General features: G+C 45.3%; 1 protein-coding gene across 1 annotated transcript; it reads left to right on the top strand.

Annotated features, from left to right (window-relative positions):
* Nucleotides 1–1,003: 1,003 nt before the first annotated feature.
* Nucleotides 1,004–5,403, top strand: LOC142010617 (interleukin-17F-like). Its single transcript, XM_074989014.1, has 3 exons — nucleotides 1,004–1,030; nucleotides 3,336–3,583; nucleotides 5,044–5,403. The coding sequence occupies exons 1-3, from the start codon at nucleotides 1,004–1,006 to the stop codon at nucleotides 5,279–5,281; spliced, it is 513 nt and encodes a 170-aa protein (XP_074845115.1). The 3' UTR covers nucleotides 5,282–5,403.
* Nucleotides 5,404–15,080: the final 9,677 nt, after the last annotated feature.

Below are 15,080 nucleotides of genomic sequence, written 5' to 3'. Positions count from 1 at the left end.
GACCTCCTGCACCGTAACTTGAGAGCATTGCTCCTTGTTCTGCCATCCATCACTCCTGAGAACAGGCTCTCTCTATTTTCTTTAGAACCCCTCTTCAGGAAGTTGAAGGCCTCTATCAAATCACAACTCGCTCTTCTCTTTTGCAAACTAAATAAAGCTAGATCCCTCAGCCTCGCCTTGTAGGTCATGTGCTACAATCTCCTAATCATTTTGGTTGCCCTCCGCTGGACCCTCTCTCATGCATCCATGTTCTTTCTATACTGGGGAGCCCAGAACTGGACGCAATACTCCAGACGTGGCCTGACCAATGCCGAACAGAGGAGGATAATAACTTCTCTAGATCTGCTGGAAATGTTCCTCCCAATGCACTCCAATATGCCATTAGCCTCCTTGGCTACAAAAGCACACTGTTAACTCACAGAGTTAAACACTATATCAGCAAGCACAGATACATGGGTGCTGAATTAAAGCAACACTAACAGTCTAACTTTCGAATGCTTGACTTTGCCATCTTAATTTTTTTTATGTAGATTTTTGTATGTGGTATCTATGTATCTCGACATATGTGTTTGTGCCTACACATAGAGGGAGAACTGAGTAATACGAAGACAGAAAAATGCTGACAACACAAGGGCAAAAATGGATGGCACAGTTCCAGATCTCTGTAGGGTAATTTTCTCTCTTATCTAGCACTTTATCTGCATGATTATATCTGGGGTTCCGATGCTGGGGTGGTGGTTCCTCACATGTAGTTTCCTTTCTGCCTCCTCCCCTTGTGGCAGCTTGAGGATGTGGCATAGAAAAAGTCAAATGTCAGCTCCTCCTTACCCAGCCGCACAAGGGAGGACAGGAAAGCCACCTCTTTGCTGCAATGGAAAGGGTGGCAGCGGCTGAAGGAGGTGTAGCTGGTCTGATAGATATATTTGGGTTGAAAGATCTGCTAGAGAAGGACACACTCCGGCGGCGTCAGACAGTCCAGCGCTGCGGCAGCAGAGAGCGTGACATGGCGTTTGCAAGACACCCTTCGCTGGTGAGTATTTTCATTTAACCGCAGTTGCTCCGTGTTTCACGCCCTTGGAAATCAAAGGCCTGTTTATGTTGTAGCTGCATATGGACAACTCCTCTGGCCTGCAGGGGAAGCTACTCACAGGGAAGGGGATTAAGCCCATCAGCAATGGTATGAGTTTGGGGCTTTCTTTAAAGCTTTCACAAGTGGATCTAGTGCTGGTGAGACAGGCTGGGGTGGCAGCTCTGGGGACTCACCACCAAAGAGGGAATACAGCACAGGTAGGCACCTGCTCTTCACTGTTTCAATAAAATACCCCAAACCTGGCCTGAGAGGAGCCCTTCTGAGGCGGACTGGACTGTTCATCCTTGTTATTTAGTTGTAATGCCCCTGCCCCTGACTGGGAGTGGCACAGTACAAGTACATAGACAGAAACAGTATTGGGACACTACGTGGGGAGGGCTCTGACTTCCGGCAGAGAATTCTTTCCCCAGTGTCAGGTATCAGAGAGGTAGCTGTGTTAGTCTGTATCCACAAAAGGTACGAGAAGTCCTGTGGCACCTTACAGGCTAACAGATTTTTTGGAGAATAAGCTTTTGTGGGTAAAGACCCGCTGACGTCTCTGCCCACGAAAGCTTATGCTCCAAAAAATCTGTTAGTTTATGAAGTGTCACAGGGCTTCTCATTTTTTCCTGGTGTCTGGCTGGGGGCTCTTGCTTGAATGCTGAGAGTCTAATTGATCCCTCTTTGCAACCATGAAGAAATTTTGGAACAGACCCAGGGATGTTTTTTTCTCTTTCTTTGCATCATGGAGCTTGGGTCACTGACACGTTTAAACTAGTGTAAATGGTGGATTCTCTGTAACTTGAAGCCTTTAAACCATGGTTTGACAGCTTCAGTAACTCGGCTGGAGGTTAGGGGTCTGTTCCAGCAATGGGTGGGTGAGATTCCATGGCTTGCAGTGTGCAGATTAGATTGGGATGCGCCCTACTGACCTCAAGGTCTCTGAGTCCCTGCCTCAAACAGTTTATAATCGAAGCAGACAAATGCTGGTGGGGAGAAGAGACACTGAAAGAAAGTGGTGATTTTTCCAAGGACACAAAGCAGGTCAGTGTCAGAGCTGAGATCTGGCACTCAGCTCAGTGCTCTTAGCTACTAATTTTTCAGAAGGGATGCACACCCTGTGGCATCAGTGGGAGCCTGATTTAGCTACATGATGCTTCAGGGAGGCGGGTACCTCTTCACACAGAGCTGTTAAGCACTGTCCCTCCATTGGGCTGATGTGCACGTTTCATCCTTGTCACCTGCCATGACGGTGTGGTGCACCCTTAGTGGGCTGTAACTTTGAAGAATATGTGTGTGGGGGGGTGTAGCCTGTCTTCCATGGGAATATGTTTGGGTGTTCTCCTTGCACAGCTTGCACTATCAGTGGCACTCATGCAATACTGCCTGTGTCAGTCTAAGCTTTCATGCCAAAGCAAAACAGAATGTCTAGCACAGTGTTTCTCAACCTTTTTTTATAAAGTACCTCCTTTTAAAGTATATATAGAGAGATATATAGATATATATAAAAGTATTGCTGGTACCTACAATTTTCAGGCACACAATCTTTTTTTCTACCATTGCAACACATTTGTTTAAACAACTTAATCATCTCTGTTAGTCTATAAGGTGCCACAGGTCTTCTTGTTGCTGGTTGGTTGGAAGAAATTGCTTATAGGCAATAAACTTTCCATCATACTTATGACTGTACAAAAAGGATAAATAAAATGAAACAGAGGAACGTAAAATAAGTCCAGTTTTTTTATTCATAAAAAAGGTTGAGAAACACTGAGTTAAGGTTCCCTCTGGAAGAGCTCTGCATATCCCCAGGGGTACATGGACCCCTGGTTGAGAACCAATGATCTAGCATAGCAAAGCTTGTGACGCTGAAGTGTATGCTCAGTGGTTAGGGCACTGGTCTCATAACCCCTGGTTGTAAGTTCCATCCTTGTTAGAGCCTCAAATGTATTTTGTTTAAAAAGAATTATTTGACATTTCTGGGCTCTCTCCATCCTTGGATTGTCCTCTATTAGAAGCTGCTTGAATGTCTTCTACTGTGTTGGATGGTTTGTGATGCTGAGCTAGGGTGAATAGTAACTATGATTTAGTGCCAATTCTCCTGGATGTCTGTACTGGCCTTTGCTCTAAAACACTATTCACTGTGCCCCATGGGTGAGTTACTCTTCCTTTCACCATTTGTAAGAGACCGCGAGGGGGGTGTCACTGCAGCTTTTTTGAGCACTCATGCATTGGATCTGAATAGACTCAAGGAAGATGTTTCTTTCAGTTCACGACATTTCTGCTACTGCTGATCCTGCTGCTCTCGGCTAAGAATTCAGCCCATGGGAGAGCTGTACAGCATAAACCCGGCAAAGAGGAAGGCACTGATGAGAAACTGAGCCACAATTGCCTGACCCAGAAGAATTCCGGATTCCCTCTGAGTGTGAAAGTCAACATATACATCACCAACCCCAGTCATGCTATCAGAATAGCTCCTGATGTCAGGAACCGGTCTCTCTCTCCTTGGGATTACAGGTAATATGCACATCTGCCCTGGCTGCAAATGCACCAGGCACACTGCACTGCAGAATTGTTTGTATGTTCCCATCATGAATGGGAAGTTCTTTGAGTGCTTTTGGCATGTACAGAGGGGCAGACAGCTGCTGTGGGCCCCGGGGCAAGGTGGGAGAGGGGGCACGGCTACACAGGCCAAGATCAGAAGGGACGGGGCCTAGGACAGCCACTCCTCAGTGCTGCCCAGACCATGTCACTAGCAACCCATGCCCTCACACTGTGTGCAGCAGTGGAGTGGTGCTGCCCCGGCACATCAAAGGGGTCTAGAGCTCTGGCCACTGCCAGAGTAGCAGCAGCTGTGGCCAGAACTCTGGGCCCCTTTGAAAGGCTGATCCCCAGGGCAACTGCCCCCTTTGCCCCTCACCCCAATGGCAGTTCAGGGCACATACGAAGGGGACTGTATGCATTTGCCAGGAGACTCCAATCGGTGTCTTCACCCAAAGCATAACTATATTCATCAGATACAGAGGAGAAAAACCCTCTCTGAAATTTTCAGCCATTTCCAGGAAATCACTCCAAACATACATAGGCGGAGGAGACGCCTTTACCTTGTCTCCTGTTGAGGATCAAAGTAAAATGTAAAATGAACAGAAGGAAGTGTCTTTTACACAGTGTATAAGGAACTAGGAAAGTCCCTGCTATAGGATATTCCAGCCCCTGTTGGAGACAGGATCATAGGCTAGAGGGACATTAGCTGATCTGATATAGCCACTCCAATATTCCTATTCTTGGGGCAAATTTACAATAAACATAGTCATGTATAGAACTAAGAATATTGTCAACTTGTTTATTAAGTAGACTGTATTTTCTATTTGTTCTGTAGACTAAAATTACAAGCCTTATCTGCCTGTTTGCTTCAGGGTAAAAGTTTCTCACTAGCTTAGGCTCAGGAATGAGCCCCAAGGTTGTGCATGCATCTCCAAAAGCATCCTGCATTGAACTAATTTGGAAATAGTGTAACCAGCAATGTTCACACTAATCTTTTCCACCCCTGTGTGGATTTTTCCAGCCATGTGCGGAATAATATGTTACATGCATGGATGCATGTACCGATGTGCACCACCAGCAAGAAAGCTAGCTATGTGCACTCTGCTAATCAGCTGGGAGGCATATGAATCACTCCGGAGCAGTTGCACAAGCACAGAGCTTACTGGGAACACTGATGACCTGTTGTCCCTTATTTTATAGGGACACCCCTGATTTCAGGGCTTTGTCTTATATACGTGCCTATTGCCCCGCATTCCATCCTGATTCCTCACACTTGCTCTCTGGTCTCCCCATTTGGAAATAGGTGATTGGCCAAGAAAAAGAATCACTCTGTTGAATGATTCATGGAGGAGACTCAGGGCCTGCTGATCTGCATTGTCCTCCAAGGAATGGCAATGGATCAGAATTCATTTTCTTTGTGTCTTGATCCACAGCATTACCAAGGATCCCAACCGCTTCCCGGAAGAGATCGCAGAGGCCAAGTGCCGCCATTACAGCTGCGTGAACGCCTTGGGGCAGGAGGACTTCAGCAAGAACTCTGTCCCCATCCAGCAGGAGATCCTCATTCTCCGACGGGAGAGGAGAGGCTGCCAGCACACCTACCGGCTGGAAAAGCAGCTCATCACTGTAGGCTGTACCTGCGTCATGCCTGTTCACCAACATCAGTCATAAGAAACTCCTGTGGGTCAGGACTGGGAAGGCACATGGACAGCTAACCAGTATAACAAATGACAGGTGTAACAAATCCATGATTACTCTGATAGAAGCTAGGATGCTATCAGATCCTCATGACATTCAACCTGATTTTCAATTAAAAATGTGGGGATGGTGGATTTTTTCTGGTGATTATTATTATTATGGTTATTAATTAATATTTCCTTTACAGTAAGGCCTTCAGGCTTTGACCATGAACCCCATTGTATTAGGAACTCTATCAAGATAAAAATAAAAAAGAGCATGCTCTGAGAGCTTACAGTTGAGGAAGATAAGGAACATGCAGAAGGAAGGGAAGCAGATATAACTTACTTGCGAGAGGGCACAGCTATATTCCCAAATCATTTGGTGTGTCTACATCTGCATCCGACTAAGAAAAATGAAAATAAATGTAAAACTAGCTCTAGGCTAGAATGAGTTTTCCAGGATATCCTCCTAGTGCATTGCCAGTACAGTTCATACTGGTTTAGCAAGGAAAGTAATTGATGCTGGCAATCATACCTATAATCTGATATAGCTGCAACAATACTAGGGCTTTTTCCTTAAAAAAATACTTTTTTAAAAAAAATCCCACCTCTAATTGACTTTGCTATGCCAGCCACTGTTCCCAGTTCTGTTCTGACTAGGAGACCCAGGGCCTGATTCTGATTTCACTAGCACTAGCTTTAGCCTGTTATAACTCCCGTGATTTCACTGGAGTTGCTCCTGACTTATATCGATGTAAGCGAGAGAAGTAGACTCACTGGCTTCTGCTGGAGTTTAGCAATACAGATGACATAAATGAAAAATTCCAGGAGAAATAGTAAAGAACTATTGCATGTTTATAGCTCTATTTATATGATGTATTTATATGACTATATTTATGGCCCTGTAAGTGCTCAGAGTTTGAGATCGTTGTACCTCTTTATTTGTATTTTTTCATTAAAGACAAAAAACAGGTTCTTGTTTGCTACATTTTTCTTTCTTTTTTAAAATGCCATTTTCCTGGCAGGGAAAGAACTCAGGGAATTAAAAATTGTTTGTACTCCAGTAGGACCACACAGAGGCTAACTAAAATCATGATCCCATGCTGCTACATGCAGCACACACTCAGGCTACGTCTACATTAGAAGCATCTGGCTACAGAAGTTACTGTCGGAAGAGATGTTCTGTCAAAACTTCTGTAGACAGATCACAACTACACATTAAAGTGGGTCAATCTTTTGCTCCACTCTGTTGGCAAAAGGGGCCCCCCCAGAGCATCTGCACTGCTTTTTTTATTGACAGTTTGTGGATAAAACACATTTTGTGTGCAGACGCTCTGTAAATTTTGTTGACAAAACCCCCAGTTTGGTCTACAAAGCTCTCTAGTGTAGGTGTAGCCACATAGTAGGAGACTCTGTCCCCTGAAGAGATAATGATCTAAAAAGGTAAGGGATGCAAAGGATGAGGTGGGAAAGAGAGGCAAAGAGACTTGACCAAGGTCTGACAGGAAGTCAGTGGCAGAGTTGGGAATAGCAGGCAGGGCGCATGAATCCAGTGCCGTGTCCTCGCTCTCTGAACAACACTGCTTCTCACCTTGTCCGAAGCTGGAGTTGCTATTACACCAGGGAAAAAGAGCGAGCAGCCACATTCACTACACATCCTGCACCTGGCCCATTGAGCTGGTGCTGGCTGAGTTGTTAACTAGTGAGAGGCCTGCAGTGGCTTTTTTGCTACGTAGCCTTCAGTAGGAAGCATACGCTTCTGGTGTACTGTGGTTAGACAGTTCCTTCAGGCACTGTCCCAGCAGCTGCCTACCAGCCATGTCAAAGTGTGCAGGGCTGGAAAAAGTCATATGCCGGCTTGGGGCATTCTATACTATAAGAGAGAGAGAGAGGAAGATTCATCGTGTCCTCCTCAGCGCAAAACCCAACAAAAATTGTTTTAAGCATCTTTATTTTTCCCTCTAGCCTGATTAGAAATATGATAAACTGATCCTTTGCATGATGCCCCTTAACTTTTAAAAAGCACAGTTGGGCACATCACGGTCTAATGCCCTGCTCTCACTGCCCCTTGGCATCCATGAAATAGTTCCTGCTGCTTGTCATGGCCTGACATGAGCCAAATGGGACAGTTTGAAATCTAAGCATATGTTGAGGCTGCACCTGGGAGGTGGGACGGCTGCAGGGGTAGATGTACTCATGCTAGCCTGGATCTTGCCAGTTCTCTAATGCCAGCAGTGATGTCACACTGGCAGGTACTAGTAGCCCCAGTACAATCCATCCTGAGGCAAGGGCATGTACTAGGCAGGTTAGCTTGAGCAGCAGCCTGTGCTAGTGCAGCCATTATCACAGTGGGGCCGACAGCCACCGAAAGCCCTGGAGCAAGGGGGAGGGGAACCTAACTCCACACACCCAGAAGGGGGGGCAAGAAGAAAAGGGGTGGGGCCTAGAGCAGCCAGCCCTTAGGACCTCCTGGACTATGGTGCTGGCCCCTTTCTGGCACGGCAGAGCAGGGCTGCCACGACACTTCAAAAGGGCATGAAGCTTCAGCCATCACCACTGCCGAAGTACCAGCAGCAATGGCCAGAGTGCCAGGCCCCTTTGAAAGCTGTCCCCTTTGCCTCCCCTCACCCCATCGGCAGGCCTGGATGGTTACCACACGTGTTATAGTGGTATTGGTCGCAGGCAGGGATGCTGACTGAAGAGGATAAAGCAGGCAGTTTCCCCGGGGCCTGTTGATTGAAAAGAGTTTGGGGCTGTAGATTGCCACTGCTGCTACTGCGTCAGCAGAGCCCCTGCTGTGTGATCCCAGAAACACTGAGGGCTGGCTGGGGGAGGTGTCCCTGGAGCTGGAGCTGGAGCTGCCAGAGGGGCTTCGTGCCCTGGCTGGCTCCCAGACCCGGGACTGCTGGGGTTTCCCCAGCCTAGCCAAGTCTGCACCCCAACCAGGTCCCAGCCACAGGGATCTCACAGCTGGGGCTGCAGAGGAGCTGGTGCACTATACCAGCACAAAATAAGCCTTATCTATATCTATATCTATATCTATATTGTGCCTTTAAAGCAGCCCTTGCACCAGACCACTGGAGGATAGCTGATATGCTACCAATTTTTTAAAAAGGCTCCAGAGATGATACTGGCAATTGCCAGCCAGTAAACCTAACTTCAGCACCAGGAAAATTGGTTGAAACTACAGGAAAGAACAGAATTAGCAGAAATACAGACAAACATTTTTGGGGAAGAGCCAACAGGGTTACTGGAAAGGGAAATCATGCTTCCCCACTCTATTAGATCAGCGTTTCCCAAATGTAAACATTTGTGTACCCCTTTAGAGGTCTTTGGCCTTAACAGCCTTATCAGCCTTTGGCCCTCTACCAGTGCCATCTCAGTGCTTATCTCCCGACTTTTAGTAATTTGTATTCTGCCACATACCCCTCAAAATCCTTTCGGCTGTGGCTACACTTAGTCCCACCTTTCGAAAGGGTATGCTAATGACTCACCTCGGCAGATGCTAATGAGTATGAATATGCAATAATGAATATGCAGCGCCTCATTAGCAAAATGGCAGCTGCGTGTGCTTCGAAAGTGCCAGTTTTGAAATGCACTCTGGTTGTGTAGGCAGGGGCCTTTCGAAAGGACACCCGGACTTGAAAGCCCCTTCTTCCCATTTGGACCTGGTGAATTCTTATCTTTTGGTTTAGACCTAGTTCCAGCAAATAAGCCAAAATTCTTCCCAATTGATTCAAATTAGACCAAAGAAACAGAGAGAGAGCATCTGGGGGCCGGACACCATGATCTCCTGAGATCTCGTCCAGCCCTAGGATTCTATGACTCTTAAATCAAAAGAGTGTCCACACAAAGCTAAACTCCATTTAAAATCAGACTGGTGAAACTTGCTCGTGCAGACAAACACTTGTCTCTTTTCTAGCATATTGCAAATCTGTGACCATCTGGTTTGGAGTCCTCGTACTCTTCCAAATTGGCTGTGAGGTCGATCGGGGTGACTCACCTGGTCCTGGTCTGCTTTGCTGTGTGTTTCCCCTCTTTGGGGGTCAGTAGAATCTACCGCACCAATAAAACCCACTGCTTTGATGAGACTAGAGGGGAAACGTTTTTCATGCAGTTACCAAGCATGGCGAACTCCAGTCGGCTGTGACTACAGAGCTGTTTCTGTATGACTGCCAACCCTTTCATGTGGTGAGGCCCGCAAACACATCACTGCTCTCTGGCGGCTCCCCGCATATTCTGAGATCCCTTCTTACAGTAACCCTCTGAGAAGGAAGTGAGCAGCAGTCTGTGCCCCAGTTATTGTTACTTAAGGTGACCTAAATTCTCTGCCTCCTGATAAGCCCTGTCTTAGTTGCTTCCCCTGCTAATTAGCTGTGCTGGAATAAACAGCCTGAGGCTTTGCCTTAAGTCAGCATTAAACTAGTTTTTAAATAATTTCAGACCAATTGGTAGATGTGCCTGTGTGCACATTCCTAGTTCAACTCAACCTTTCAATTTAGCTCAAGATAGAAAGAAATCCGCTTTAGCTATATTGATATAAACAACGTATTCAGAGAATCATGAAGTGTTTTGGATTTGTCTAATCCTCCTCATTCAAAACCACACCATGAGGTAAATGGAAGCAAAGCTTTGTGTAGAATCGTCCTGAACAGAACTGGTATGAATGGTTATTTCATTTTGAAGAGCCCCCCATTCCTGGATAGAGCTAGCTGAGCAATAGGAGCATTTATCTGTGAACAATTATTTCAAAGGAAAAGCCAAAATTTGCAGTGATCTGTTTAGCTGGCTTTCATTGTTGGGAGTATTACCAATAAAATAGCAGACAAACCTGTCCCGGGCTCCCTTGCAACCACCGCCAGCATCAAATGAACCCAGTTTAAAATAGCTGTACTCGTATGGAACAAAGTCTGGACACTGCGTATGAAGCAGGCAAGTGGGTTTTCAAATTTTATCCACCCAGCTGATCTAACAAACTTAAGCCAGGGGCTCTGGATGTTTTTTGTGCTGCTTTAGTGGTACAAAGCAGCTCTGAAGCCAGTGGATTCAGTCTCCAGAGAATCACTGTGCTCCAGGCACAGAGCTAGTGATGTGCAGAGACCACAGCCTCTCATACTGATCAACATAGTCTCTTTTCTGGCTTGTTCTCCTCTGGAAAAGTTTTCCGTAAGATTCTCTTGGCGGGAATGAAGGCAGAAACTGATAGACTGCTCAGGAAAGAACAAGCCAGCTTCCAAAATGAGAGATCTTGTACTGACCAAACACCAACTCTCAGAGTGATCACAGAACAGTCGCTTGAATGTAATTCCCACTGTACATAACCTTCGTGAAGTTTGAAAACGCCTTCAACAGCGTTGATAGAGATGCTTTGTGGAACCTGTTGCAGCACTGTGCCATCCCATCCAAAATTATTAACCTGATCCATCCAACGTATGTACCCTTGACATGCCAAGCTGTTCACAATTGTGTCTTGATAGAATACTTCAGCATACTATTAGGAGTGGGACAAGAGGGCCTAGTGTCACCTTTTCTGTTCTTGATCACAATGGACTGGATTATGAGCAGGACAACAGATGGCCATCAACGGGGCATTCAGTGGACACTTTGCAAATAGCTAGAGGACATTGATTTTGCTGAAGATGTCACCCTCCTTTCACACTGACTGAAAGCACGGAAGAAAAGTCACAGTGCTAGACAAAACTGCTGCGATGATCGGACTGAGCATTAACAATGGAAAGATGAAGACAGTGAGAATCATCCAGTCCAACACCACCACCATCACACTGGCAGAGGATGACTTGGCAGATGTGGAGCAGTTCACCTACCTGGGGAGTATTATGGGCAGAGACAGAGGAACAGACAATGCCAGGATAGGGAAAGCAACAGCTGCATACAAGACTCCTTGTCCCATGTGGAGTTCACAAACAATATCTGTGAAAATGAAACCATGAATCTTCAACACAAATGTGAAGAGTGTGCTCTGGTAGGGATGCGAGTGACCTGGCATACTTAAAAGTCTTCAAATCACAAGCTACAGACGTTCATAAACAGATGCCTGAGGTACATCCTGTGAACCACATGGCAAGACATTGGTCACAAATGAAGAGCTTTGTAACAGAGCAGGACAAGAACCATTTGATGTTTAAATCAAGAGAAGAGAGTGGGGATGGCTAGGCCACACTCTCAGAAAACCATCATCCAGCATAGGCTGTCAAGCTCTCACATGAAACCCACAAAGAAAACACAAAAGAGGACAACCTCGAACAACGTGGAGGAGATCTACTGAGACTGAAGGAAAACAACTGGGGTATTCTTGGAGTCAGCTAAAAGTTTTGTCCCGAGACAGAGTGAAGTGGAGCAGACTTGTAGATGACCTATGCTCCATGTGGAGTGTAATGTTTTAAATCAAATCAGGCCAGTCACTCCTCTGTCTGCCCGCATCCATCTGTTGTCTCTTTTCTTAAAACTCTTTGGGACATGAACCATCTTTTTGTTCTGTGTCTGTATTATGCCTATCACAGTACAGTACTGGTCCAGGTCGTGAACTCCTTTATGCTACAGAAATAGATACAATAATAGCAGTTCATATGCCATCCTTCAAGGTGCTGTGCAGGAGGCATGACCAAATAATCAGGAAGCCCTTTGCTATTGAACTTGCCCCTGTGGCGAGCAGCCTTCAGGGATCTGACGAATCCATGGCTTGTGCCCAGACTAGGGAGTCACATATGTACTATTAAACCACCACGGCGCTTCCCTGCAGTCCAAGCTGGACCAAACAGTCTTTGGCCAGAGTTCAGTGTTGGAACTTTTGCCTTTTTCCTTTTCCCTTCTTCTGCTCGCTTGACATTGGCCACTGTCCCTTCAGACAGTCCTTCCTCTCTTGGCATGAGAATCTCTTCTACAGATTCTGGAACAGGCTTGTAACAGCCTTCCTTGATGGAAGCCCAGTGGAACATGGGACTCTTCCTCTTCAGTACCTTCCCTAGCAGAAGGACCTATTGGAGTTGCCAGGAGATGGTGGTCTTACACCTGCCCACAGCTAAAGGCTTGCCCCTGGAATCCAGACCACAAGTCAATTCTGGTGAGACCCTGAAGATGGAACTTTGGTCATGATTAGGACTCAGGAGGCTGTTGTGTGTCATCTGAAATTTGCAGTCAGCCTGTGGTGAGATGGTATGGATAGAGCGCAACAGCTAATAGCATTCCTGGAGGTTTCATCACATGACAACATCTTTAATTAAAGACTAATCTCTAATTCCTGGAGAATCCAGGACATTCCTGGAAGGTTGGCAACCCTAACCCAGCTTCTTTATGCAGGCATACTCAAATATATATCAGACATCTTTCTGAATCCCCCCTACAGATTTTGGCCTTGATTTTCCTCTCATAGCCATCCTCTGACGTATGCATTGCATTTCTCAGCTTTGCATTACACTGCATAGATCTATCTATCTATCTATCCTGACTCATCATCATAGTATCAGGTCATCTTCCTTTTTAAATGGATCTAAATGTCTTAGCTATCTGTTCTTTTGCTACATTAACAAAATCTCAAACCTTCATTTCTGTTCGTGTTTAATCTTTGATTTGTTATCATGTTTTAAGTTTATCAGGGCTGCTGCTGATGTTCTACAAAGCTGACAGGAAACTTGTGGAACTGAACTGGAAGAGAAGCCAATATGGCGTGTTCTGAGGCAAAAAGCACAGTCACAGTTGACTCTAGAGAGAGTAAAGTTTTTGCAAAAAAAAAATGCTGATGCTCATTTATATTCCCCAAAGGAGGTGCTAGATAGACAGTTCTGGAGACAGATGTGCCTTATTCACAGAACGGGCCTTGACAAAACAAACTTTCTTTTCTACCCACCCCAATCCTGGAAGAACCATTTCTAGAATAAAGAGGGTAGTTCAGCCTCCAACTTTTCTCAGTCCCTGTCTTCAGACTATGCTCATGGAAATTTGACCACAGGATACTGGGGTAAAACCACTAAATGGCCATGAGATGGTAAAGTATGTATTTTGTAATATTTTGGATGGATACAGAAATGAAAAGACAGACCTGTTTGTCGTGGTGGTAGACGCCATACGAGATTTTAGATAGAATCGAAAAGAAATAGTTCTTGATCGCAAAAGAACTCAGACCATCAAAAGTTGCATTCTGTATTACTAAGGAAACACAAGCTGTGCCCAAGAAGATTTCTGAATTCAGCAATTAGATAGTGTGGGCACAGCAGGCATGAATGGTTTTTTTCAAAAAATGATGTTTCATCTAAATTTTTTTGTGTGTGGAGAAGTTTCAGTCTAGACTACACTTTTGTTGGGAACAGTGTAGCAGGTCCAGAAGGGAATGTTAGCTAAAGTGAGACACGTGAGCCCAAATCTCAGGTTAGTTCATTGCTTTGTGATTAGGACACACAGCTGGGCTGTGGGACACCCAGGCTCGAGTATTCCCTGCCATATATCTTGGACTGGAACATAAGAATGGCCATATTAGGTTACACCAAAGGTTCAGCTAGCCCAGTGTCCTGTCTTCTGACAGTGGCCAGTGCCAGGTAACCCAAGGGGAATGAGCAGAACCGGTGATGATCAAGTGATCCGTCTTTTGTTGTCCATTCCCAGCTTCTGACAAGCAGAGTCTTGGGACACCATCTATGCCCATCCTTGCTAATAGCCATTAATGGACCTATCATCCAACAATTGATCTAGTTCTTTTTTGAGCTCTGTTATAGTGTTGATCTTCACAACATCCTCTGGTAAAGAGTTCCACAGGTTGACTGTGCATTGTGTAAAGAAATGCTTCCTTTTCTCTGTAACCTGCTGTGTATGATTCCACAATTCTATTAACTAGTTGATGCCTATTTCTTGTGTTATAAGGATTAAATAACACTTCCTTATTTATTCTCTCCACACCAGTCCTGAACTTCACACTCTCTATTATGTCCCCACTGAGTCCTCTCCTTCCTGAGCTGAAATGCCCCAATCTTATTTATCTCAAGCTGTTCCATCCCCTGTTGTTTGAAAGTCCCGAGAGTCTGTAAATAATACTTCTGTAGGAATGGGCATGCTCATTCAAGCCGGAAAACTGAAGGTCACATGCTTTGCAACCTGTCTGTCTTTGCATATGGCTTCCCTGCACAGGCCTGTGCTCTTGTCTACCGTTTAGTCTGATAGCCCTGTAAAAATATATATAACATTAATGAATTAAAGTTGGCTTAAGTTTGGTTAAAAAGGTGTTGTATGGGAAGGCCCTACTAGAGAATAAAAGCAAGGCCTTGAAAGTAACAAGTTCAGAAGCAATGAAGCAAGGAGGATGTCTGGTTCAAAGAAGTTCAAAGAATAGCTAATGAAAATGGGAAGTTTCTAAAAGAGAAGGCCTCTGACAAAGAGAGGTGTCTGCTGGTGGTTTTAAATAAGACAGTGGGACTTTGTCTTAGAAGGACCTGTCATGGGCCTTCCCACCCCGCATACTAGTGTTAGCTCATGAATGAGGGTCAATATATATCCATCTGCAAAACAAAAACTATTGGTCAGCAAGAGGGAGGGGAAGAGAGAGGGATTCCTCCCTTGGGAGAAAGGAAGATGTAAATCTTAACTGGAGTAAGAGTAGGAATAAGGGCAAAGTGGCTCAGTTTGGTGCTTATCTGAAGTTAGTAATTGGCAATGACACTTAAAAAGGCCATTGCTAATACCTGTCTGACCACATAAGAGTGGGCTGTTGTGGATCTAAGTATCAGACGGGTGGCCGAATTAGTCTGTATCCACAAAAATGACAAGAAGTCCTATGGCACCTTATA

Source organism: Carettochelys insculpta, chromosome 3, assembly GCF_033958435.1.
Source record: "Carettochelys insculpta isolate YL-2023 chromosome 3, ASM3395843v1, whole genome shotgun sequence".
Lineage (NCBI taxonomy): Eukaryota > Metazoa > Chordata > Testudines > Carettochelyidae > Carettochelys > Carettochelys insculpta.
This window is presented reverse-complemented; position numbering and strand designations above follow the sequence as displayed.

What these genes read in the sequence shown, in the direction of transcription:
- LOC142010617 (XM_074989014.1), top strand. Translation starts at nt 1,004, where the DNA reads ATGGCGTTTGCAAGACACCCTTCGCTG. An exon ending in TTGCAAGACACCCTTCGCTG is followed by an intron (nt 1,031 to 3,335) that starts GTGAGTATTTTC and finishes TGTTTCTTTCAG; the next exon opens with TTCACGACATTTCTGCTACT. An exon ending in CTCTCTCCTTGGGATTACAG is followed by an intron (nt 3,584 to 5,043) that starts GTAATATGCACA and finishes CTTGATCCACAG; the next exon opens with CATTACCAAGGATCCCAACC.